The 27,945-nt window shown below is 43.5% G+C and overlaps 1 protein-coding gene across 2 annotated transcripts; it reads right to left on the bottom strand.

The window, feature by feature from the left end:
- Positions 1–27,738, bottom strand: LOC110508306. 2 transcript variants are annotated; one of them, XM_021588720.2, is made up of 3 exons: positions 25,064–27,738; positions 20,200–21,031; positions 1–1,884 (listed from the first exon to the last, which is right to left on the bottom strand). In XM_021588720.2, exons 1-2 carry the CDS (start codon positions 26,831–26,833, stop codon positions 20,294–20,296), a joined length of 2,508 nt encoding a protein of 835 aa, XP_021444395.2. In that variant the 5' UTR covers positions 26,834–27,738; the 3' UTR covers positions 1–1,884; positions 20,200–20,293. The 2 variants fall into 2 exon arrangements, with proteins under 2 accessions (XP_021444395.2, XP_021444396.2); XM_021588721.2 differs by lacking the exon at positions 1–1,884 and adding an exon at positions 19,708–20,042.
- Between the last annotated feature and the right edge of the window lie 207 nt (positions 27,739–27,945).

The following is a 27,945-nucleotide window of genomic DNA, read 5'->3' on the forward strand; positions in this document are numbered from 1 at the left end:
TTTGAAGAAGAGATTTAAATGTTTTATTCTGACCTGGGCCTCCATGGCCTGTCTTTACAAATCAAAATATGTATTTGTGTAAAACAATGCAAAAGAATAGGAGAACTAGAAAAGTCACACAATTTTGAAGTATGAGAGCAACTTAATGACCAAACATGCTTAGCTATTGAATAGGATGAGAGGTGGTTTCTCATCATTTGGAAGATTTCTACATTGTAATTATTTTTTTGCATAAGTGCTTGAATGATAAGGAAACCATATAGAATGTGGTTGAACAGTGCACATTAGTTTCGAACTAATTTGAACATCCAAAAGGTTTTCCCGCAAGTGACTAAAAGTAGGCTACCTCTGCTAAGGGAACCTTAGAACAGATGTGTGTGCGTCTTTGACCTTGTGGCTCTCCCTAATCCTCAGTGGCTTAGGGTCTACTCACAACCTCTCCCCTCTCGCCCCATCACCACACAATTACTCTTTCCAGGACAGTCTGAGCCTGCATCCCTGGTCAAAAGTAGTGCACTACATATGGAATAAATAGGGTGCCATTTTGGACACAGCGTCTGAGACACGGCCAGAGACACGTAACTACTGTGCCGTGTGGCGTTTCTGCGGGTGTGACTAACAGTTTGTAGTGGTACACACTCAGTACATTCGTCATCGGTCAACAGGGCTTGACGTCAACAGAGGAGAAAGAGAGCTGTGGTGAGGGTGGAGGAGACTGGAGTGACAGGAGGAAACAGGGTTTGTAAACCACAGAGAGAGCTGGACACTGAGCAGACTTGGATTCAAATACTATTTGAAATTATTTCAAACACTTTATCTGTGCTTGATTGAGCTTGCGTGGCTTACTGGGCCCAATAGAATAGTTTCAAAACTGTAAAACCCGTCCATCTGGAACTTTAGCCAGGCTAGAGGAAATATCTAAAGAAGTATTTGAAAGATTGCAAGTAGCATTTGAACCTAGGTCTGATATTGAGACACAGAGCTTGACCGTATGTACTGTAGAAACCTAAAAGTAGGGGCAGAGTATCTGGGAGAGAATTGGTGAAGCTCTCAGACAAGACTTAAATAAACAGAGAGACAGAGAGGTTAGCAGGCCTACGTGCAGACGGCTCCAACACACAGCAGTCTGTGCCATGGCATAAAGACAGCAAGAGACATACAGGTTGCGTTCCAAATGACTCCCATCATTGGGCTATGATCAAAAGTAGTGCACTATATAGGGAATAGGGTGTAATTTGGGATGTAGGCAAAGGCAGTTTAGACCCTAGTGCCATGAAATTCAGAGAGTCAAGTGGAGAAGAAACATACTGAGACAGACTACTGTCTTCCATTGGTGCCAAACCAGAACATAAATAATTTCAAATCAAAATCAATGTCCATTATTAGGTCATTGTTGTCTTTTAATCCATACACAATTGTAACAAATGTAAGACATTCAGTTGTCAATCGGAAGTATTTCTATTTGGATGTTTCAGACAGTACAATTTTCTAATATCTCAGAACATTTTAAAATAAATATTTATAAACATGAATATAGATACTATAATCATATAACTTCCAACATCGATTCTCATTTTTCTACAGATTCTTTGGTTGATAACCTTCGTTGTATAATTCAAGTAGGGTTGAGTTATGAATATAATACTTTATTGTCCAACTTGTATCAGAAATGTGTCTTTTTGCTGCTTTAAGTTATATATGTTAGGTTGAAGTGCTTGCTGCATACTGTGTCTCGGGTCCGTGCATCTCATTCTGTAATGTGGAATCCCCTTCCCCTCCTGTCTGTCTAGAGCGTTCACCCTTGGAAATAACCCCATCTTCAGGCCAAACTCTGTCTCTGTGTCCACCACTGACTGAAGTAATCTCTTCACCACGTCAGGGCTCCTGAGGAAGACAACAACACAGCACTTAAAATTGCAATCTACAATACAACTAATGGTCAATGGTAATTTAAATTAATGATATACAGTGCCTAAACCAGGTTTTGCTCTAGAATTTTGCCTGTGCTTAAATTTATTAAGTTTATTTTTATCCTAGACAACCCCCTAGTCCTTGCCGATGACAAGCATACCCATAACATGATGCAACCACCACAATGCTTGAAAATATGTAGAATGGTACTCAGTGATGTGCTGTGTTGGATTTTCCCAAAACATAATGCTTTGTATTCAGTACATAAAGTTAATTTCAGTTCTACATTCTTGCAGTTTTACTTTAGTGCCTTATTGCAAACAGAATGCATGTTTTGGAATATTCTGGACAGGCTTCCTTCTTTTCACTCTGCCATCTAGGTTAGTATAGCCCCCCCTTGGTTTGTGCCGTGGCGGAGATCTTTGTGGGCTATACTTGGCCTTGTCTCAGGATGGTAAGTTGGTGGTTGAAGATATCCCTCTAGTGGTGTGGGGGCTGTGCTTCGGCAAAGTGGGTGGGGTTATATCCTTCCTGTTTGGCCCTGTCCGGGAGTATCATCGGATGGGGCCACAGTGTCTCCTGACCCCTCCTGTCTTAGCCTCCGGTATTTATGCTGCAGCAGTTTATGTGTCTGGGGGCTAGGGTCAGTTTGTTATATCTGGAGTACTTCTCCTGTCTTATCCGGTGTCCCAAATTAATTTAAGTATGCTCTGTCTAATTCTCTCTTTCTCTCTTTCTTTCTCTCTCTCGGAGGACCTGGGACCTAGGTAGCCTCAGGACTACCTGGCATGATGACTCCTTGCTGTCCCCAGTCCACCTGGCCGTGCTGCTGCTCCAGTTTCAACTGTTCTGCCTGCGGCTATGGAATCCTGACCTGTTCACCGGACGTGCTACCTGTCCCAGGCCTGCTGTTTTCAAATCTCTATAGGCAGCAGGAGTGGTAGAGATACTCTTAATGATCGGCTATGAAAAGCCAACTGACATTTACTCCTGAGGTGCTGACTTGCTGCACCCTCGACAACTACTGTGATTATTATTATTTGACCATGCTTGTCATTTATGAACATTTGAACATCTTGGCCATGTTCGGTTAAAATCTCCACCCGGCACAGCCAGAAGAGGACTGGCCACCCCTCATAGCCTGGTTCCTCTCTAGGTTTCTTCCTAGGCTTTGGCCTTTCTAGGGAGTTTTTCCTAGCCACCGTGCTTCTACACCTGCATTGCTTGCTCTTTTGGGTTTTAGGCTGGGGTTCTGTACAGCACTTTGAGATATCAGCTGATGTCAAAGGGCTATATAAATACATTTGATTTGATTTGATTTATTGTGGAGAAACAACAAGGTTTCTCCTATCACAGCCATTAAACGCTGTAAAATTAATCTTTGTGGTGAATGGGTGTATTGTTACACTATTCAAAGTGTAATTAATCACTTCACCATGCTCAAACGGATATAACTGCTTTTTCTTTTTTTACCCATCAACCAATAGGTAGGCCCTTCATTGTGAGGGATTGGAAAACCTTCCTGGTCTTTATGGTTGAATCTGTGTTTGAAATTCACTGCTCGACTAAGGGACAATTGTATGTGTGGGGGTACAGAGATGAGGTAGTCATTCAAAAAATCATGTTAAACACTATTAATGCACACAGAGTTCATGCAACTTATTATGTGACTTGTTAAGCAAACTGTTACTCCCTGAACTTATTAAGGCTTGCCATAAGAAAGGATACTTAATGACTCAAGACATTTCAGCCTTTCATTATTTATGAATTAGTAAAAATTATTAAACATAATTCCACTTTGACATTATGGGGTATTGTGTGTAGGCCAGTGACAAAAAAATTGACATTTAATCAATTTTAAATTCAGGCTGTAACAATAAAATGTGGAAAAAGTCAAGGGGTGTTAATACTTTCTGAAGGCACTGTTTTGGTTAAAAACATAACAAATTACCAATTGTGGCTTTACATTCTGTATCAAGAGCATCTGCCCAGAAGGGTTGAGGTCAATTCCATTTAAATTCTTACAATTTCAGCTTACCTGCTGAATTGAATTGACCCTGTTCCCCAGTGAAGCCAATAAATTGATATACATTTAACCCCCTAGAGTCTATTGACACACGAGTGCACAAATCTATGTAACATAATAAAAAAATTAACATCAAAATCCGTCAGTTTAAGCTAGAGCTGTCATGTTTTTGCATGGGCTGCTACTCAATCCACAGCATCCACCTATGTCGCCCTTCTGCATCTGTGGTGGAAAGTGGCAGTTTACAGCTCTGTTTGTCAGACTAGGAGATTCCAAAAATCGGTCTTCTCATGAAAATGTCTGTAGCATCCGAAAGGTTTAGCCTACACACTAATACAGTGTCCGTTAAAAGCGCAGAGAGCATCATGAAGAACAAGAAACACACCAGGCAGGTCCGAGATACTGTTGTGAAGAAGTTTAAAGCCGGAGTTGGACACAAAAAGATTTCCCAAGCTTTAAACATCCCAAGGAGCACTGTGCAAGCGATAATGTTGAAATGGAAGGAGTATCAGACCACTGCAAATCTACCAAGACCTGGCCGTCCCTCTAAACTTTCAGCTCATACAAGGAGAAGACTGATCAGAGACGCAGCCAAGAGGCCCATGATCACTCTGGATGAACTGCAGAGATCTACAGCTGAGGTGGGAGACTCTGTCCATAGGACAACAATCAGTCGTATATTGCACAAATCTGGCCTTTATGGAAGAGTGGCAAGAAGAAAGCCATTTCTTAAAGATATCCATAAAAAGTGTCGTTTAAAGTTTGCCACAAGCCACCTGGGAGACACACCAAACATGTGGAAGAAGGTGCTCTGGTCAGATGAAACCAAAATTGAACTTTTTGGCAACAATGCAAAACGTTATGTTTGGCGTAAAAGCAACACAGCTCATCACCCTGAACACACCATCTCCACTGTCAAACATGGTGGTGGCAGCATCATGGTTTGGGCCTGCCTTTCTTCAGCAGGGACAGGGAAGATGGTTAAAATTGATGGGAAGATGGATGGAGCCAAATACAGGACCATTCTGGAAGAAAACCTGATGGAGTCTGCAAAAGACCTGAGACTGGGACGGAGATTTGTCTTCCAACAAGACAATGATCCAAAACATAATGCAAAATCTACAATGGAATGGTTCAAAAATAAACATATCCAGGTGTTAGAATGGCCAAGTCAAAGTCCAGACCTGAATCCAATCGAGAATCTGTGGAAAGAACTGAAAACTGCTGTTCACAAATGCTCTCCATCCAACCTCACTGAGCTCGAGCTGTTTTGCAAGGAGGAATGGGAAAAAATGTCAGTCTCTCGATGTGCAAAACTGATAGAGACATACCCCAAGCGACTTACAGCTGTAATTGCAGCAAAAGGTGGTGCTACAAAGTATTAACTTAAGGGGGCTGAATAACTTTGCACGCCCAATTTTTCAGTTTTTGATTTGTTAAAAAAGTTTGAAATATCCAATAAATGTCGTTCCACTTCATGATTGTGTCCCACTGGTTGTTGATTCTTCACAAAAAAATATAGTTTTATATCTTTATGTTTGAAGCCTGAAATGTGGCAAAAGGTCGCAAAGTTCAAGGGGGCCGAATACTTTTGCAAGGCACTGTATGTCAGCTTGGAACTTCCCCTCCCAACGCCTTAGACTTTTAAGAATGTATTTCTCCTTCCATAAAGGCATTTCTGTATTGTATAGTCTTTAATTAAGTAGTGATGGAAACCTAGATAGTGTCAAGGAGGATGAACTCATAGGTTAAGTATGTGTCCTTGTTGTTCAGCCTTGCTACTGTAGATGGAGGAGTAGGAATATAAGATAAAAGGTCATGCCTGCAATGTATAAATCCAATATGAGTCCAATTAAATCTCTGCCTGTTATTTCTTTCATCCAAGGCTAATCATACAAATACAATATGTGTGTCATGTATTGTCATGTTGTGTCTTGTTTCTGTCCTCTCCCTTCACCCTGTCTCCCTCTGCTGGTCGTTATTAGGTTACCTTTTCTCCCCCTCTTTCCCCCAGCTGTTCCTTGTCTCCTCCTAACTACCTCGTCACCCCTTTTCCCACCTGTTCCCTTTTTCCCTCTGATTAGTCCTCTATATCTCTCTCTGTTTTTGTTCCTGTCTTTGTCGGATTCTTGTTTGTGTTTTTCATGCCTGAACCAGACTATCGTCATGTTTGCTGCAACCTTGTCCTGTCCTGTCGGAATCTGCCGGTCCATCTGAGCCTACCTATGTTTTGTTATTAAAGAAGTTCTGTTTACGTTAATTCGCTTTTGGGTCCTCATTCACGCACCGTAACAGAAGAATCCGACCAAGAATGGACCCAGCGACTTCGGATCCTCTCCACTCAGCCGTTGAGATCCAGGGAGCGATGCTAGGCAGACACGAGCAGGAATTGTCTGCTGCTCGACATGCCGTTGAGACCCTGGCCACCCAAGTCTCCAACCTCACAGAACAGGTTCACCATCTCCGCCTCGATCCACCGGCCACTTCCAGGGCTTTCGAATCTCCGGAGCCCAGAATCAATAACCCGCCGTGTTACTCTGGGGAGCCCACTGAATGCCGCTCGTTCCTCACCCAGTGTGATATTGTGTTTTCTCTCCAGCCCAACACTTACTCCAGGAGCACTGCTCGTGTCGCCTACGTCATATCTCTCCTTACTGGACGGGCTCGTGAGTGGGGCACGGCAATCTGGGAGGCAAGGGCTGCGTGTACTAACCAGTATCAGGACTTTAAGGAGGAGATGATACGGGTTTTTGATCGATCTGTTTTTGGGGAGGAGGCTTCCAGGGCCCTGTCTTCCCTATGTCAAGGTAATCGATCCATAACAGACTACTCTATTGAGTTTCGCACTCTTGCTGCCTCCAGTGGCTGGAACGAGCCGGCTTTGCTCGCTCGTTTTCTGGAGGGTCTCCGCGCAGAGGTAAAGGATGAGATTCTCTCCCGGGAGGTTCCTTCCAGCGTGGATTCCTTGATTGAACTCGCTATTCGCATTGAGCGACGGGTTGATCTTCGTCACCGAGCTCGTGGAAAGGAGCTCACGTTCTCCGTTGCCCCCCTCTCCGCATCACTACCATCTTCCTCTGCCGGCTCGGGTGCTGAGCCTATGCAGCTGGGAGGTATCCGCATCTCGACTAAGGAGAGGGAACGGAGAATCACCAACCGCCTCTGTCTCTATTGCGGTTCTGCTGGTCATTTTGTCACTTCATGTCCAGTAAAAGCCAGAGCTCATCAGTAAGCGGAGGGCTACTGGTGAGCGCTACTACTCCTGTCTCTCCTTCAAGATCCTGCAATACCTTGTCGGTCCATCTACGCTGGACCGGTTCGTCAGCTTCCTGCAGTGCCTTAATAGACTCTGGGGCGGAGGGCTGTTTTATGGACGAGACCTGGGCTCGGGAACATGACATTCCTCTCAGACAGTTAAGGGAGTCCACGGCCTTGTTCGCCCTGGATGGTAGTCCTCTCCCCAGGATTCAGCGTGAGACGCTACCTTTAACCCTCACTGTTTCTGGTAATCATAGCGAAACCATTTCTTTTTTAATTTTTCGTTCACCTTTTACACCTGTTGTTTTGGGCCATCCCTGGCTAGTTTGTCATAATCCTTCCATTAATTGGTCTAGTAATTCTATCCTCTCCTGGAACGTCTCTTGTCATGTGAAATGTTTAATGTCTGCTATCCCTCCTGTTTCCTCTGTCTCTTCTTCACAGGAGGAGCCTGGTGATTTGACAGGGGTGCCGGAGGAATATCACGATCTGCGCACGGTGTTCAGTCGGTCCAGGGCCACCTCTCTTCCCCCACACCGGTCGTATGATTGTAGTATTGATCTCCTTCCGGGAACCACTCCCCCCCGGGGTAGACTATACTCTCTGTCGGCTCCCGAACGTAAGGCTCTCGAAGATTATTTGTCTGTAGCTCTTGCCGCCGGTACCATAGTCCCCTCCTCCTCTCCCGCCGGAGCGGGGGTTTTTTTTTGTTAAGAAGAAGGACGGGTCCCTGCGCCCCTGCATAGATTATCGAGGGCTGAATGACATAACAGTGAAGAATCGTTATCCGCTTCCTCTTATGTCTTCAGCCTTCGAGATCCTGCAGGGAGCCAGGTTTTTCACTAAGTTGGACCTTCGTAACGCTTACCATCTCGTGCGCATCAAGGAGGGGGACGAGTGGAAGACGGCGTTTAACACTCCGTTAGGGCACTTTGAATACCGGGTTCTTCCTTTCGGCCTCGCTAACGCTCCAGCTGTCTTTCAGGCATTAGTCAATGATGTCCTGAGAGACATGCTGAACATCTTTGTTTTCGTTTACCTTGACGATATCCTGATTTTTTCACCGTCACTCCAGATTCATGTTCAGCACGTTCGACGTGTCCTCCAGCGCCTTTTAGAGAATTGTCTTTTTGTGAAGGCTGAGAAGTGCTCTTTTCATGCCTCCTCCGTCACATTTCTCGGTTCTGTTATTTCCGCTGAAGGCATTAAGATGGATCCCGCTAAGGTTCAAGCTGTCATTGATTGGCCCGTCCCTAAGTCACGCGTCGAGCTGCAGCGCTTTCTCGGCTTCGCGAACTTCTATCGTCGTTTCATCCGTAATTTCGGTCAGGTGGCAGCTCCTCTCACAGCCCTTACTTCTGTCAAGACGTGCTTTAAGTGGTCCGTTTCCGCCCAGGGAGCTTTTGATCTCCTCAAGAATCGTTTTACATCCGCACCTATCCTTGTTACACCTGACGTCACTAGACAGTTCGTTGTCGAGGTTGACGCGTCAGAGGTGGGCGTGGGAGCCATTCTTTCTCAGCGCTCCCTCTCTGACGACAAGGTCCACCCTTGCGCGTATTTTTCTCATCGCCTGTCGCCGTCGGAACGTAACTATGATGTGGGAAACCGCGAACTGCTCGCCATCCGCTTAGCCCTAGGCGAATGGCGACAGTGGTTGGAGGGGGCGACCGTTCCTTTTGTCGTTTGGACTGACCATAGGAACCTTGAGTACATCCGTTCTGCCAAACGACTTAATGCGCGTCAGGCGCGCTGGGCGCTGTTTTTCGCTCGTTTCGAGTTCGTGATTTCTTATCGTCCGGGCTCTAAGAACACCAAGCCTGATGCTTTATCTCGTCTCTTCAGTTCTTCAGTAGCCTCCACTGACCCCGAGGGGATTCTCCCTGAGGGGCGTGTTGTCGGGTTGACTGTCTGGGGAATTGAGAGGCAGGTAAAGCAAGCACTCACTCAAACTCCGTCGCCGCGCGCTTGTCCTAGGAACCTTCTTTTCGTTCCCGTTCCTACTCGTCTGGCCGTTCTTCAGTGGGCTCACTCTGCCAAGTTAGCCGGCCATCCTGGCGTTCGGGGTACGCTTGCTTCCATTCGCCAGCGTTTTTGGTGGCCCACCCGGGAGCATGACACGCGTCGCTTCGTGGCTGCTTGTTCGGTCTGCGCGCAGACTAAGTCCGGTAACTCCCCTCCTGCCGGCCGTCTCAGGCCGCTTCCCATTCCCTCTCGACCGTGGTCTCACATCGCCTTAGATTTTGTCACCGGACTGCCTTCGTCAGCGGGGAAGACTGTTATTCTTACGGTTGTCGACAGGTTCTCTAAGGCGGCTCATTTTATTCCCCTTGCTAAGCTTCCTTCTGCTAAAGAGACGGCACAAATCATCATCGAGAATGTTTTCAGAATTCATGGCCTTCCGTCAGACGTCGTTTCGGACAGAGGTCCGCAATTCACGTCTCAATTTTGGAGGGAGTTTTGCCGTTTGATTGGGGCTTCCGTCAGTCTCTCTTCCGGCTTTCACCCCCAGTCTAACGGTCAAGCAGAACGGGCCAATCAGACTATTGGTCGCATCTTACGCAGTCTTTCTTTTCGCAACCCTGCGTCTTGGTCAGAACAGCTCCCCTGGGCAGAATACGCCCACAACTCGCTTCCTTCGTCTGCGACCGGGCTATCTCCTTTTCAGAGTAGCCTCGGGTACCAGCCTCCGCTGTTCTCATCTCAGTTCGCCGAGTCCAGCGTCCCCTCCGCTCAGGCTTTTGTCCAACGTTGCGAGCGCACCTGGAAGAGGGTCAGGTCTGCACTTTGCCGTTATAGGGCGCAGACTGTGAGAGCTGCTAATAAGCGTAGAACTAAGAGTCCTAGATATTGTCGCGGTCAGAGAGTTTGGCTCTCCACTCAGAACCTTCCCCTTAAGACCGCTTCTCGCAAGTTGACCCCGCGGTTCATTGGTCCGTTCCGTATTTCTCGGATCATTAATCCTGTCGCAGTGCGACTTCTTCTTCCGCGATATCTTCGTCGCGTCCACCCGGTCTTCCATGTCTCCTGTGTCAAGCCCGTTCTTCGCGCCCCCGCTCGTCTTCCCCCCCCCCCCCCATCCTTGTCGAGGGCGCACCCATCTACAGGGTCCGTAGGATTTTGGACATGCGTCCTCGGGGCCGTGGTCATCAGTACCTAGTAGATTGGGAGGGGTACGGTCCTGAGGAGAGGAGTTGGGTTCCCTCTCGGGACGTGCTGGACCGTGCGCTGATCGATGATTTCCTCCGTTGCCGCCAGGTTTCCTCCTCGAGTGCGCCAGGAGGCGCTCGGTGAGTGGGGGGGTACTGTCATGTATTGTCATGTTGTGTCTTGTTTCTGTCCTCTCCCTTCACCCTGTCTCCCTCTGCTGGTCGTTATTAGGTTACCTTTTCTCCCCCTCTTTCCCCCAGCTGTTCCTTGTCTCCTCCTAACTACCTCGTCACCCCTTTTCCCACCTGTTCCCTTTTTCCCTCTGATTAGTCCTCTATATCTCTCTCTGTTTTTGTTCCTGTCTTTGTCGGATTCTTGTTTGTGTTTTTCATGCCTGAACCAGACTATCGTCATGTTTGCTGCAACCTTGTCCTGTCCTGTCGGAATCTGCCGGTCCATCTGAGCCTACCTATGTTTTGTTATTAAAGAAGTTCTGTTTACGTTAATTCGCTTTTGGGTCCTCATTCACGCACCGTAACAATGTGCTTTTGAGGACAGCAGAGAAGAGGAGCGATAATAGATAAAAAAGAAAATATCTATAGTAAAATGAGTCCTATATCGATATAACCTGAAAGGCCACTCAGCAAGGACGAAGCCACTGCTCCAAAAAAACGGCCACAAAAAAGCCAGACTACGGTTGGCAACTGCACATGGGGGCAAAGATTGTACTTTTGGGAGAAATGTCCTCTGGTCTGTTGAAACAAAAATAGAACTGTTTGGCCATAATGACCATCGTTATGTTTGGAGGAAAAATGGGGAGGCTTGCAATCTGAAGAACACCATCCCAACCGTGAAGCACATGGGTGGCAGCATCATGTTGTAGGGGTGCTTTGCTGCAGGAGGGACTGGTGCACTTCACAAAATAGATGGCATCATGAGGAACTAAAATTATGTGGATATATTGAAGCAGCATCTCAAGACATCAGTCAGGAAGTTAATACTTGGTCTCAAATGGGTCTTCCAAATGGACAATGACCCCAAACATACTTCCAAAGTTGTGGCAAAATGGCTTAATTAAGGACAACAAATGAATTGTCATAAAGTAACATTTTAAAGAAAACCTTCACCTAGATACTTATTTGGTGAAAGCCACAGGACTTTAAAAATAATGAATTAAACAACCATGTCCCTCTTACTAACAATTTAGTCATGGGTGGTAACTTCACAATTCACTCAAAAAGAAAAGGCACCATATGAAATATGCAATTTAGGATTTACACCATACATTGTTAAAACAACATCCAAAATGACTTGCTGCAACAGTGTTTTGTTTAACACTAATAGCAGTTAACTTTAGATCAACACTAGTGTTGAATATAAATAACATTGTGAGTGTTACTTACCCCATAGTGTTACATTTCAGTAACACTGGCAAGTGTACTGCAGTGTTAATTTTTTACATTGCAGAGTTTTACGTTAACACTCAATATTAACACTATAATCAGAATACTGTAGACTAGCACCATATGTTGCCTGAGATGGTGAATGCACTCTTTACTGTAAGTGTAAGTTTAACACTGCAAAATGTATTGCGTAGAAAATAACCATAGTTGTGTACTTACAAGCGATTTACAAGAAACAATTTCTACAAAAAAAGTCGATCTACTTCTCCATTATTTCAAAGCCTATTTTCAAAGCTTTAACCAGAAGTCACAGGCCTTTTCTCCCTGGAAGCTGTTCTTTATATCCACACCGTCTTTGACTCTCGCCATGTTGAACAAGTCTAGAACTGCTCATGTTTATGTGACCATCTCAAATATAACAAGCTAGCTTTTGGTTTGCCTCATTCTGCTCTGATATCTGTCCAAAGGCTTTATGATTAAAACCAGATTGTGCTTGCCCAACTCACAGACACAAGGTACAGGCCAGAAAAAAATAGATTGCAGTTACACACATTCTGCACAAGAGGGAAGTACAGTATCTTCACAAAAGGGAACGCTCACTCTCTCTTTCTCTCTCATTATTTTATTTTTGGTTCCAGTTGATAAGCTAGAAAATTGTTCAATGTGGTATAGAAGCGTGAAAACTGACACATAACTTTTCATGCTGAAAAAAACTCATATTGTGCCATTTTAGCCAAGCCTCAGGTTGGCTTGTAGCACCATTTGTGAATATACATTTATACATATACATTTACCTGTATTGACATGTTGAGTCTACATGGCCCCAACAATAGCTTTAAATGTTTGTATTGGTTTGGGGAACACATTCAATCAACCAACAGCATATGGCCTTTGTTTTTTCCTTCATGATCGCAACAATTATGAAAAACCATCAGAAAACTCAGTATAATGTTGATATTTTCACTTTTAAAGTGGTGTGTTAAATACAAAGTTTCATACTGCTTATATATTATATATACCATGGCACTTTTAAGAAATGTGACATGAAATCTGATGTCCCTTTATGTTAAGATCACAAAACTTTTACAAAAAGCCAGTATATGTTCAAATAAATATATCCAGCTACAGTGTACATATTTAACCAATTACACTCTAGGATAACAGTTTTACAAAATGGCCAACCAGCTCCATGGGTGTAAAAGTGTAAAAGGTGACTTTGTATTTAATACACAACTTTGAAAGTGAATGAGAGTCGAGAAGCAAATTCAGGGAGTGAGTTTTTTTATAAATAAATGAAACAAACACGTAACACAAACAACGCATAGACATGACCCAAGAACTGAAACAATGACGCCTTGGGAAGGGACCAAAGGGAGTGACATATATAGGGCAGTTATATGAAGTCCAGGTGAGTGTCAATATGCGCTGATTCGCGTAACGATGGTGACAAGTGTGCGCCATAACGAGCAGCCTGGTAACCTAGAGGCCGGAGAGGGAGCACACCTGACAGTGAAAATATAAAAATCTTACTACAATTTTTTATGTTTTTTAAATCAGTTGCGATCATAAGTAAAAAATTACATAAAAAGGCCTTATGGTGTTGGTTTATGGAATGTGTTCCCCAAACCAATACAACACTTTCAAGCTATTTTGGGGCCATGTAGACCCAACACAGGGGAAGCGTTGACCCAAACATCAATAAATTTAGGGTACTAGGGGGTAACTAGCCCCCTGGGGTAACTGCTCGCACCACTGTAATTCATATTAAGATCACTTTCCCTGGCTGCCACTGCTTTTGCTCAACAAAAAATGTCCTCTGTGTCATCATAGCTTTTGGAGATATTTCAACAAAATAATTTTGTGATAAGTTTATCAAATTTTTTTACATTTTGAAAAAGTTATCGATATATTCCAATGAAGTAAGATCTATAATTTGTTTTTAAATATACAAGTAGGAATGATAAATAATCCACTTGTAAATTAGTAAAATGTAAAATTAGTAAAATGTTGGATGAGTGTGTCGTGTCTGTGACTATCATTGTGTAGTCTTAACATTCTGTAAACTCCCCTTGTCCGAAGGGTAAAAAATGACCCGCCTTCGCTCAACCCCTAAAATAAAGCGCTTAAATGAATTTTAAACCACAAATCGATTTTGCATGAAGAAATGTCCTGTCATTCATCACAAACTTGGTGAATATCTGGGTTTTCCCTCTTCACAATGCAGAAAGACTGCATTTAGTCAGTGGACACTCCTCGTTTTTATTACAACACACCTGTCATATTTGTTTTCTTTACTAAAGTAGAGGTTTACAATTATTATTATTATTGCTAAAGGTACTGCATAGGTCAACTCTAATTAGCACATGTAGGACAGTATGCAAGTGTGTGTGCATGGACTTTGCATATGTATTTCTAACATGTGCAGCACATAGTATTTGTTTTACAGTCATTCTTTAGGGGCAGAATTGGCAACTCCTCCTCTAGCCTGTCCCAGCTGCAGCCTCAGGTGGATCAGGACAGGATTCAGTCCCCTGAACAGCTTTCACAAGCGCTGCAGAGGCTGCTGTGGGGGGAGACACTCCCTTCTTTGAATGTGTGGGGTTATAAGTGCCTTTCCCAGCTGCTCCATGAACACTCTCCTCTTGTTCCGCTTATCAGGCATCCAGGTAGGGTTGATCTTGTTCCATATCACGAAGGCATTGTATGAGGACACTTCAATTATGTTATGGAAGATAACCAGGGGCCAGCGGGCAGTCATCCTCCTGAAGCTGTAAATTCCAATCGCCTTGTCCCGGTTGTCCACTCCTCCTTGGTTGTGGTTGTAGTCCAGGATGATGGCTGCCCTCACGATCATTGATCTCAGCCGTTTTGTGCAGTGTGCTCAGGAGGACCACATTCTTGTTCCTCTTTGGGAGGTAAGAAACTAGAGTGGTGGAGGAGGTGAAGGCAAACTTTGATGAGAAGGCATCTCTCCCCCTTGTTGTGAGGAGTGCAGGGGGGAGCTCAGGCTTGTTTTTTCTAACTGTGCCAACCTTGTGATCTTCCTCTTCCGGAGCTGCTGGCTGAGTTCATAAGAGGTGAAGAAATTGTCACACGTGACATTTTGCCCCCTCGGTCCATCTGTCACATCAAGCACGACGCGCATCCCCTGGTTCTTCTCTGGGCCTCCTCTGAATGGCCTCCCTGTGTAGACTTGCATCTTCCAAGCGTAGCTGGATTGTGCATCACAGGTCACCCATATCTTGATGCCATACTTTGCTGGCTTGCTGGGCATATACTGTCGGAAAGGACAGCGACTTTTTGACAAAATAGATTACTATCAGTGTCACAGAAAACAATCACATAAATCAATTATATTACAGCAATACATAATAAAATGAACAGTGAAAATCACTTACATTACAGATATGAAAATAAAAATGTACCTTTGAATGGAACCAGTTGCTGCTCCTGTTTCTTCAGGCCCAAGGTTGTAGAGGCATGACAGACACTCCACCCACTTCTCCCAGACCTCTTATGGCTGCCAGTTTGTCTCTCACACGTCTTGCAGGTCTTGACTCACGGTTATCAAATTGTTGCATTCTTGAGAAAGTGTGAAAGGCTTTCGGTGGCATCGTGGCACAGAAAATTGCCATTCCACTCTCTGCATCCCAGATGATTCATTCCCAAATGGAGGAATATTGTTTGAATGGAGAGAACATCGTGTTGGACTGGTAAGTTCTTCTCATGCTAATGCCATCATTTGAAATTAATAATATTAAATATTATTTGTTAAATGAAATAGCCTATTTGAGGCTGTTGAGGGGAGGGCAGGCCCACAACAATGGCCAAAGTGAAATGGAGACAGTAGATACAGCTGGTCTGTTGTATTATAATAGAGACAGTAGATCTAGCTGAAATGTCATAATATAAATGAGACAGTAGATCTAGCAGGTCTATAATAATATATTCAACCTTATGTTCACTGTACTCTATATATATCTGTTTATTATACCTGTTGATACAGGGCTCATATGTGAAACTATTCTTACTGAAATTTTTTTTTCACAGTGACACTGACTCCGAATGGGAGCCCCCAGTGCCAAGGTGTCCATCCCCCACTGAAGCTGGTTCATCCAGGTCCTGCCACAAGTGGTGTTCATCTGCCCAAATTTATTTATGCAGGCATGGATGTGCCTCAGGGCCAAAAGGGCACAGCATGGAGGCGTCGCTGTGTTCTTTGCAGAATGAGGTCCCCCATCACCTGCACTACATGCTTGGTGACCCTCTGCTTTACAGCAGAAAGAGACTGCTATGGCTCCTGGCATCAGCAGCACAATATTGTGTAGAGGACTGAGGGTCTTCCAAATATTGAAATTGTTATTTTTTAAATGTATCTATTTTTTTCATTTTTTTTTTCTCCATTTTTTTTGGGGGGGGGGTGTTAGAATAACATTTTGGTATTTTGTATATAGTTATTCCATTCAAAATGTATAACTTCACCAATTTGGCCACTTGGGTACATTTGGGCTACTTGTGTGGGACACCGGGGTGACTTCATGATAAATGTCATGTAGCACACTCATTTTGGAAGTTATCATTCTGAAACTTTGCACAAGTACTGTTGCCCTCTTATGTTTTTCACTAAAATTGTCCGCATCATCCTATCTGAATGTTTGTTTTATCTTGTTCATTTTAAAGATGATGATACAACAATAAAAATAAAAAACGTATGTTTTTTTCATTGTATTATCTAAACCAGATCTATTGTGTTACATTCAATTCACATTTACACAAACTTCAGAGTGTTTTCTTTCAAATGGTACCAAGAATATGCATATCCTTGGTTCTGTGCCTGAGCTACAGGCAGTTAGATTTGGGTATGTTTTCAGGCAGAAGTTGAAAAAAGTAGGGGTGGGCTCTAAGAGGTTTTAAGTCAGAGAATGCCGGGACAGAGTCCCCACGTTGGAACGGCTACAATTTTATAGGCCATCGGAGACCATACAGCTGTAGTTTTGGCTACTCGTCTGGAAATGGTTCAACTCGGAGACTATCGATCACTACAGAATAAGAGCAAATCTTAGACATACAATTACTGGTCTGCAGCTAGAAATTACGTAAGTCTAGAACGAGAATACCGACAACCGCCGAAGCATCGATTCTATAAGAACATTTCCGAAATGTACTCTGAAGTACCCATTCTAACCACCTACAACTACGAAAGACATTGTGTCTTCTGGGAAAGTTTACCAGAGACTCTGATGAACTCTACAGGACAAGCGACTGTTTTCTACGGAGAGACAACAACGACATGGTGTAAATATATACATTTAAATTATTCTCGAATAAGCGGCCGTTCATGTGCAAAGGATTAGCATTTCAATGATTATAATTATCCACTTGGTGTAGTGAATCCGTTTTCTCTGTCTCGCTCTCTCAGTCCCCACCCTTTTCCTTCGTCTACCAAGCTGCCATATCGGCTTCGTCCGCGGGGACTTTTTCTTTGTATCATGTAGAACCCAAATATCTACTGTTTGTTTGTTATGTAATACTGTGTGATTATTTAGTTAGCTAGTAAATAAATCATTAGGTCAACATGTATATTGCTGATTCATTATGGAAACTAGGGTTTGTGCAGATGTCCAAGGGTTTGCACTGTTCACTAATAAGAACTGATGAGGTAATAATAATAATTCATTAATAAGTGACTGTTTTGATAAGATATGAAAATATCTGAAGAGTCAATTCGGGAAATAGAGACTTCCTAGTTAATTAAAGTTTACATGATTAGTTTAATCACGTAATAATAATTACACATAGAGGATTGATTTGATAAAATAAGTCTTCACATTTAACCCTTGTGTTGTCGAAAGGGTAAAAAATTACCTGCCACTATGTTTAACTGATAATAATTGTTGGGCAGCCCTGTGGTAGACTCTCTCCCTCAATACTGCATGGCAGTTTCTACCAGGTATTTATGACCTGTCGTAAAGTCATAACATTTGTGGTGGGGAGAGTGAGAGAGGGGGGAGCCATGATATACACCCCCAAAATGTTACGAATGTGTTTCTACCTGTCTTTTAGAAAATGACTGGCCCAGTTATTGCTAGTTTATGCTAGCTTGCTAGCTAGCAACTTCACTAGCAGAAAATGCTAGCCAGCTAGCTAGTTAGCCTAAGCTGCTAGGAGTGCTAGCTAGCAACCTTACTATCAGATCGTCTGAGGTAATTCAAAAGATAACATAACTTAATTGCAGTTGTAAATGTTTACACTAGTGACTGATAGCTTCACAGTTGATGTTACTTTATAACCTTTTAGCTATTTTACACAGCATTTTATGTTATGTAGGTAGATAGCTAGCTATGTTTTTAAGAGAGCTTTTCAATTGGCATCTCTCCCCCTGTTTTCAGTCACAGGTGGGGACTGGATTGGTGGGCTCATGAGGGGTGCTCCAATTTTACTGGGGATAGCTTTATTTGGGACCTATGTACAATTTAGAATTGTGCAATAGCAGAGCATAAGAAAGTTGCCACATCAATGTTACACTGAGTTAATTAGTTAAGTTATTGTATGAAATGTTATATTCCAATGTCATTTAATAGTTTTGGTTATATTCCATTCCAATATTATATTCCAACTATTGAAAACCTTTTGATCCTGAAAATCATTTTTAAAGACTGCTGGGTTTTAAATCTTGCATAATTCAAATAATATTAGGTGCATTTGTACATAATGGATTGTGTCGAACATTTTCACAATTGGCCTACAGGGGGCGTTATATACCGACCCAGGGCTTTGATGAATGGCATTATATCAGGTGTTGTTAAGTGTTAAAAATTATAAAAGTGTGCCAATTTTCACGCTTCTTTACCAAATCGAACAATATTGTATTTTTTGGGACCTTATCTACTCAAATATTTATACGTGGTGGTGTAAATCTCTGCAGCCATTTAGACACGTGTTCTGGAATTCTTAATTTGTGATGTTTGATGGTGGTCAATTAGATCTTTCATGTGTGACACAATCTTTATAAATATTATATCTGTGAATGATAGTAAGATAAATGTGTCAGGGAGTTATTTTGTAGTCCCGCAATGCTCAGATATATATTGACTCATGACTGTTATACTATAAATACTTAGTGACATTCGTTTCCACTATCAATCTCAGATGTCAGTGTCTCGTTACAAGAAATGATTGAACTCCAGCCTACTCTCCACTTCTCTGAAGTCATGATGACTAAGATATAACGAGAAGTGGGAACTCATGTGACATCAACATTAGCAGACACACAGATACACATACACACACACACATACAAGCAATCATCTTGCATTTTCACAAATATAGCTGCTCAAATATTATTTTGTATAATCAAATTGTTATACCACCATCATGAAGTACATGCATCACGTACATACTGTATATCGGATCGATGAAGGATCTTAATTTGAGCCAGTTATGTGTTGTGGATTATAATACATTTACATATTTGTAGGGGTTGATACATTTTTGGTAAGGGAAAATTAAGTTGGACATTTCCAAGTGGGAATTACAAACTACAGAAGCCTTTTTAGATCTCAACAAAACTACTAGTTTTACATTTCCTGCATTGCAGGAAAGTGATCAAATTAAGATCCTACATCTGTACATCAGCAGCCAGGTTGTGTAAACCACAAGCTGCCTGCTCTCTATTTCTTTGAAGTCATGAGTCAGAACCATTAGGAAGGAACCCATTAAGGCTGGGAATTGCCAGGGATCTCACAAAGAAACCCATTAAGGCTGGAATTGCTAGGGATCTCACGATATGATATTCTCACAATACTTAGGTGCCGATATGATATCTATTGCAATTCTCACGATTCTATATGCATTTCAATTCAATACTGTGATTTTATTGCTCACCTATGTCTTCTGCAGAGGGAGAAGAGAGAGCCATGATAAAACAAGTTTTGATCATTCATGGAAATAAAAAAGTGCTGAAAACGAATTGGCTACTTTATTAAAAAGAAGATGGAGAACAAGCTATGAAGAAAAAATCCTGGAGTTTTAGTGCAGGTACAGCAATCTAAAATTATATTGTGATATAGTCAAAACAATACGATCAATAATCAAAAATAATATCCCAGAGGCCTCCCAAATGGCGCAGAGGTTTAAGGCACTGCATCGCAGTGCTAGCTGTGCTGCTAGCACATTGTCAAGAAGCAGTGTGGCTTCGCTGGATTGTGTTTCGGAGGATGCGCGACTCTCGACCGAGTCCGTACAGGAGCCTCCCGAGTCCGTGCAGGAGTTGCAGCGATGGGACAAGACTGTAACTATCAATTGGATACCATGAAATTGGGGAGAAAAAGGGGTAAAAAAAAATACTAAGAAATAAAAAATAATATCCCAATATATAACTTTATAGAGTTTTTCCCCCATCACCAGCACCCAACTGACAACATAAGCAGACACACACACAAACACACTTACCATGTCCCTGGTCAGTCCCTCTCAGACTACCTCTCAGTGTAGGTCTGTCCTTGTCATATATGTTCCCGGCCCCCACGGAAGTGAGGCTGTCCCCTCACACCATGCTGGAGCTCGGTCTGCTTTTCTCCAGGTATGGGGGTGTCTTCAGGGCACTGGGAGGCAGGGCAGGGTGGTTAGGGTGGGTAGGGTAGGGTGGCTGGGCCAGGTGGGGCAGGACCGGCAGGGCTGACTGGGCCGGGTAGGGTGGTGGAGCCAGACCCTTATTAAGCCTCTCCATCCGTCCGTTGGGGTGGGGGTACAGTGGTGGTTTCTGGCTCCTACGAGATGGGACACTGTATCCAACCATGGCTGTGGGGATAGGGGTGTGGGTCGGTAATAGTAGGGGTAGGGAGGGAATCTGTTCTAGCCCAGGGGTCTGGGTCACATGGTTTATGTCTCTGGAAGGGCCAGGTATAGGAGGGTCTTTGTTGAGCCCGCGTCTTTCCTGTTTGGAGTCTTTGGAAGGGCTCGGGCTCAGGGGGCTCAGGGCTGTGACGCCAACCCGGTTGGTTTTGATGACTGATGCGGTGAGGACATGGGACGGAGTGGTAGTTTGTATGGTGACAGTATGGTCAGGGTCTCTGTACAGTAATCCCTGGTCTCCATTAGTCTTCAGGTCAACAGTCCTGATCTTGTGGGTATACATCTGCTCTCCAGTACTAGTCTTCTGATTATACATCAGGACTCTGCAGTCTCTGGGGTTGGGGATGGCGTCACCACCATGAGGGGAACTGTTACATGATCCCTCTTCCAGGTCAATGTTAGCTGTCAGCAGATCAATCTGTTCAACCACCTAAATGACAATACATAGTCAATATACTACATTACTAAAATACTGTATATTAATACATTATACTACATTAATTAACACTACATTATACTACATTATGATATGACATGTCAGTTGATTGCCGCTTAAGAGCTAAGAGTTATGAGATGTAGATTGTGTTTTACAGCGTACAGTATATTACAGCCCTATTGCACATGGACACCATAAAAGCAAACCATAATTCAGAACCTGTCTCAAGGCAGGCTCTTTAAAGTGTTGCTTGTGTCTCTGCCAATTTCAGCAGCAGGTTTTAGCCAAAAGGTTCATGTAAATAGCTTTAAATCAATGCAACTACAAGAAATGATGTGAAACACAAGCAATGCTATCTTGTTCCATACTTGCCTGCAATGTACTTTTTTCTGCAAAGCTGAATGCAAATGTAATTTAAATGTCATGTACCATTACATAAACAGAAAGAGAGGATATCCATTGATCTGTGTCTGCTTTGTCTCAGATGTCAATGTAAGCATAGACCCTGCTGAAATGTATACATAGACTTAAGGTTACATAGCCTCGTCCTCTGATCTCTGAGTACATTTCAGTCAACTCCTCTCCCTATGTCTATTTTACTCATAACATGAATTTATTACAATTCATAATAAACACATTAATGATAACATATCCATCAAAATGATTGCTGGGTCCTCACTTACAGATGAATCACATGATTTCACATGTGGAATCATGTGAAAATAACATGTTTTTGGAACACTTCACAAGTGATCACATTCATTTCACATACACTGAATATACCAAACATTAGTAACACCTTCCTAATAATGAGTTAATATCCTTTGGGTGGTGGACCATTCTTGATAAACATTGGAAACTATTGAGCATGAAAAACCCAGCAGTATTACAGTTCCTGACACAAACCGGTGCGCCTGACACCTACTACAATTCCAAAGGCACTTAAATCTTTTGTCTTGCCCAATCGCCCTCTGAATGGCAGACACACACAATTCATGTCTCAATTGTCACAAGGCTTAAAAATCCTTCTTTAAGCTGTCTCATCCCATTCATTTACACTAATTTAAGTGGATTTAACAAGTAACATCAATAAGGGATCATAGCTTTCACATGGATTCACCTGGTCAGTTTATGTCATGGAAAGAGCAGTTGTTCTTAATGTATACTCAGTGTGAGATCACATGTGTTTTTGGAACACTTCAAGGGCTTGGTAAGTACAGTCAATGGAAAATGAGATGGACGGAACTCAAAATGATAAGCCTTAATAATTTCAACACGATCCTGAGGATGGCCAGCTGATCAGATAATTATATATTGCAACAAAATAACGAAACAACCTATCAGAGACCTTAAATGATAAAGCAACCATCCAATTTAGCCACCAGAGGCAGATTGTTGATTTAACAATCTGCCCATGTGGCTAACTGCTTGGTTTAATTTGTTACCCATGGTCTAAGTGGAGTGTGACAATATACTTCCTTGACTAGGCTCCTGACATACAAGATTCAAAACGGCTTTTGAATACAGTACTAGTCAAACGTTTGGACACACCTACACATCCAAGGGTTTTTATTTTTACTATTTTCTACATTGTAGAATAAAAGTGAAGACATCAACACTATGAAATAACACATATGGAATCATGTTGTAACCAAAAATGTGTTAACAAATCAAAATATATTTTAGATTCATCAAAGTAGAAACCCTTTGCATTGATGACCACTTTGCACAATTTTGGCATTCTCTCAACCAGCTTCATGAGGAATGCTTTTCCAACAGTCTTGAAGGAGTTCCCACATATGCTGAGCATTTGTTGGCTGCTTTTCCTTCACTCTGCGGTCCAACTCATCCCAAACCATCTCAATTGGGTTGAGGTTGGGTGATTGTGGAGGCAAGGTTATCTGATGCAGCACTCCATCACTCTCCTTCTTGGTTAAATAGCCCTTACACAGCCTGGAGGTGTGTTGGGTCATTGTCCTGTTGAAAAACAAATTATAGTCCCACTAAGTGCAAACCAGATTGGATGGCGTATCACTGCAGAATGCTGTGGTAGCCATGGCAGTTAAGTGGCCTTCAATTCTAAATAATTCACAGACAGCTTCACCAGCAAAACACCCCCACACAAACATCCCTCCTCCCTCCATGCTTCACGGTGGGAACCACACGTGCGGAGATCATCTGTTCACCTACTCTGCGTCTCACAAAGACAGTATTTGGAACCAAAAATCTCAAATTTTAACTCATCATACCAAAGTGCAGATTTCCACCGGTCTAATGTCCATTGCTCAAGTTTCTTGGCCCAAGAAAGTCTCTTCTTCTGATTGGTGTCCTTTAGTAGTGGTTTCTTTGCAGCAATTTGATCGCATGATTCACTAAGTCTCCTCTGAAGAGTTGCTGTTGAGATGTGTCTGTTACTTGAAGTCTGTGAAGCATATATTTGGGCTGCAATTTCTGAGGCTGGTAACGCTAATGAACTTTTCCTCTGCAGCAGAGGTAACTCTGGGTCTTCCTTTCCTGTGGCGGTCCTCATGAGAGCCAGTTTAGTCATAGCACTTGATGGTTTTTGCGACTGCACTTGAAGAAAAGTTAAAAGTTCTTGACATTTTCCATATTGACTGACCTTCATGTCTTAAAGTAATGACGGACTGTTGTTTCTCTTTGCTTATTTGAGCTGTTCTTGCCATAATATGGACTTGATCTTTCCCCAAATAGGGCTATTTTCTGTATACCACCCCTACATTGTCACAATACAACTGATATGCTCAAATGCATTAACAAGGAAAGAAATGACACAAATGAACTTTTAACAAGGCACACCTGTGAATTGAAATGCATTCCAGGTGAGTACCTCATGAAGCTGGTTAGGAGAATGCCAAGAGTGTGCAAAGCTGTCATCTAGCCAAAGGGTGGGTACTTTGAAGAATCTAACATATAAAATACATTTAGATTTTCTTAACACTTTAGTGTTTATTACGTGATTCCATATGTGTTATTTCATAGTTGTGATATCTTCACTATTATTCTACAATGTGGAAAATAGTAAAAATAAAGAAAACCCCTCCAAACTTTTGACTGATACGGTATATGACCAAAGTTTTTGCTCATCCATTTAACAAACATCCATGTACTTTGACTGAAAAAAAGTAGGAGGATTTTATAACATGTAAGTTTATATTCAGACATTGTAAAAGTCTTGTGGTGTGGTCAAATAGCAGTCATTTACCCAATAGTAATTTACCATGTGTACTCAAGTAAAAATAGTGCAAATGTGACGAAGTAACCGATTATCAAAATGCATGTAAATCCTTGTACAATTAAGTGTATACGTTTATGTATCTTCACCTATATTCATTGTAGTGATTCATATTTCTATATTAGGCCTATACTATAGCCTGTATTTTGGTCTGAGTGACTCCAAGAAGCTCAATTCATATTATTAATTTACTACGTGTTTGCCTATAGTGGGCTAGGCTTGCCTATATCAACATTGAAGAAAAATGGTGCTGATATATGCTAACCCAGCTAATAACACATCCATGACAATGATGATAGCTCTATTGTTGATCTGAATGTCTATAAAGGCTAGGCCAGTCAATCAATAGCATGTGTAACAGAATTGACAGGAAAGCACAATCAGATTTTGTGTCTTTTACTGCATCAGTTTCATAAGTAGTGAAGCCAGGAGGATGCTAGACTTCACCTAGTGGATTACTGGAGTCGTTTTAATTGGCTGAGATGGAATTTGTTAACGGATATAATTATCTAATCAGCTGGCCGCCCTTAGCATCGGATGAGAAAAGCTAGCAGCAAGCCATTTCTCACCAATGGTTTAAACCATGGTCTAAGCAAAAGTTCCCATGTTTGGCCCCACACAGATCTGGGACCAGACTAACTGCTAGGTTAAACATACAGTATTGACAAAAGCTCAATGGACAAGCTAAGGTATGAAAAATTAGACAACACTGGGATGCTTTCAATTTCATTTTTTCTGGATTAACCAGGCTGTCTACAGCAAAGGGTTCTTACCTCCTTCATCTCCACGTGGACCTGTTTGAGACCTGCCAGGACCCCCTCCAGGTCTGACACCACCTGTCTGATCTGCTCCCGAACCAAGCCCTCCTTCTGCCGGACAGAACCCTTGTTTTCCCGGACATGACACTGGTTCTCCCAGACCGAACACTGGCTTTTCCGGACTGAACCCTGACCATCCTTATGCTTCACCCTCTGTCTCTGGGGGTCTACGTCTGGGTCTCCTCCCTGGTTCTGGTTGACTCCCTGGCTTGCTGGCTGTTTGGCCCTTTGGTTGAATCTCTCTTCCCTGCCTATAGTGGCTCCATGCACTGGTCCAGTAGCTCCATGACTTGGGGTTCTATGGCCAAGGCCAGGCCCACAATGACTCCTCTGCCTGGGCTGGCTGACCAACTGTTTCTGGGGGACTTCAGTGGAAAAGAAAGTCTTCTGAACAGAGCCCGAGCCAGCAGGGACATGTTGTCCATTACAGCTGTCCACTCCTGCCCCACCTACAGCTCCCCCAGCCATTAATCTAGTAGTCCTCTCCTGGTAGTTAGTTCTATCTCCCACGCCCTGAGAGTACACATGCCTGGGGCTGGGACCACCACCACCACTATGTCCATTTGGCATGTGAGGGTGTAATTCTCTTTGTTCAAGCGGTACACACCTGTCCAAATGATCATGTTCATCTCCAGCATATCCCCAGACCTGTTCCTCTGGACTGTAGCTGTAGCTAGTCTGTCTGTGTTTCAACTGACCCCAGACCTTTTGTTCTGGACCGTAGCTGACTAGCTGTCGTTGTGTCAGCTTGTCTTCTGGACTGTAGCTGTAGCTAGTCTGCCTGTGTTTCAACTGACCCCAGACCTTTTGTTCTGGACTGTAGCTGACTAGCTGTCGTTGTGTCAGCTTGTCTTCTGGACTGTAAATGTAGCTAACCTGGCTGTATATTTCTTGTGGACTGAAGTTATTCTGTCTTTCTAGCCTGTGGTTCGACTGACCCCAGACCTGCTTTTCTAAACCGAGACTAGCCTGTCTGTGTTGCTCCTGTGGACTATAGCTAGCCTGTCTTTCTAGTCTGTATTTTGACTGATCCCAGATCGGTTTCTCAGGACCGTAGCTGTAGCTAGCCTGTCTGTGTTTGGTCCGCTGACCCCTGAACTGTGTGTTTGCCGGGTCCAGGGGGAGTGATGAGGCTGACGCGTTTCTATTGCTGTTGAATGGGTCTGTCCCGATCCCTGTCCCAGCAGTGCCACCTCCACCCTGTCCCACATAGCCACACTGTTCTTTCATAGGGGAGTAGAACAGACCCAGGCCAGACTCCACTGGGCAGGTCCACTGGGCAGGGTTGTAGTTCCAGGGGTGGCTGGGGCTAAACTGGCCTGGCTGAGGTTGACCATGCTGACCCGGCCCGGTGAACACTGGCCTCCTCTGTGGGGCACAGTGACCACTTACACCCCATCCAGCTCCAGCTTCAGCACCACTTCCTTCACCTTCTCCTTCTCCACCTTCTCCCCCTCCACCATCTCCTCTTCCTTCACCTCCTCTCTCACACTTCTCTAGTCCAGGTTCTATATCCTCTGGCTCCACAGGGAAAGGAGGAAGGCTGATGTCTCCTCTGAGGTCCAACTCTGGGTGGTCTGGGTGTGTGGGTGGTGGTCTGTACCCCCCTGGTCCTCCCTGGTACAGCGTGGGTCCGTATTGGACACAGTGAAGGCAGTAGCAGTAGTCGTCTGTGTTTTGATGAATGAATCTATAGTGTCCCATCCGTGTGCTGTCTGAGTACATGTCAGAATGAAAACAGTCCGTCTAGAGTAGAGGCTGCTGTGGAAAACGCCTTAAACAACAACTGGTTTCCTTCTCCTCCCCTCCTCCTCCCCTCCTCCTCCACGCTGCTCTCCAACTCCAAACTAGCCATTCACTCAAGCTGTTTTCCTCATCTATGACTGACTCCACCGCAAAACAAAACTTTTTTTCAGCTCTGCTCTTTTTTTCTTACCTAAGACTTCCCTCCCCCTTTCTTCCTGCCTCTTGTTTCCCCTTCTCTTCTATACTTGTTTTTCTCCATGCTCTTTTCTTTCTTTCCCCTGACCCCCTCTCTCACTTTTCTAACTTTTCTCTCACTCCTTCACCCTGCAGCCCTCTCTCCTGCTCGTGGCCCCTCTTTTCCACCTCCCTCCCTCCCCCTATCCCTTCTCTCTCTCCTTCTCTCTCTTTACCTCTCCTGTTTCGTTCCTCAGTCTTATTTGTTGCTGCAGGCTTCCCGTCGCTCTCCCTCACTTGGCTTTGCATTTCCCGTTTCCTCCCTTCCCCTCCCCTCCTCCTATTGCTCCACCTCTCACACTCTGAGTCTTGCTGCTGTTTCTAACTCTCTCTCTTCTCTCTCATTCTCTCACACAGTCCCCTGTAAATGTCTCCTCTCCCTCTCTCACCCTCTCTCTTTCCTCCACCGGAGATCTAGTTCTGTGTGTTTCTATCGTCCAGTCAGTCCGTTAGACAGCGGTGTAGCTGTGTGAGTCTCCTGCTCCAGTACAGCTTTCTGAGCTAATTAGCCCTGCTTGCTAGGTGGTTACAACCTGGCACCCTTCAATTAAATGCAGCTTGGATAAAGCCAGTATCCTCAGCCAGTGAGAGAGGAGTAAGAGAAGAGGGGTTTCAGCAGCCACAGACTGCATGGCTGAACAGACCCGACGGACGCCTCTGACTAGAGAGACTGAAGCACTGCCCTGTAGAGGGAGGGTTTCAACTCTCAGACTCTACCTCTCGCTCCCTTTTCTTCTTCTCTCTCTCTCTCTCTCCAATTATTTATTTCTCTCTCTTTCTCTCTTGCTCTCTCTGGTCTGAGTTTACAATAAAGCAATAAGGTTGTACATCTTCACAGTTAAACTAAATGAAACTCT

This window comes from Oncorhynchus mykiss, chromosome 28 (assembly GCF_013265735.2).
Source record: "Oncorhynchus mykiss isolate Arlee chromosome 28, USDA_OmykA_1.1, whole genome shotgun sequence".
Lineage (NCBI taxonomy): Eukaryota > Metazoa > Chordata > Actinopteri > Salmoniformes > Salmonidae > Oncorhynchus > Oncorhynchus mykiss.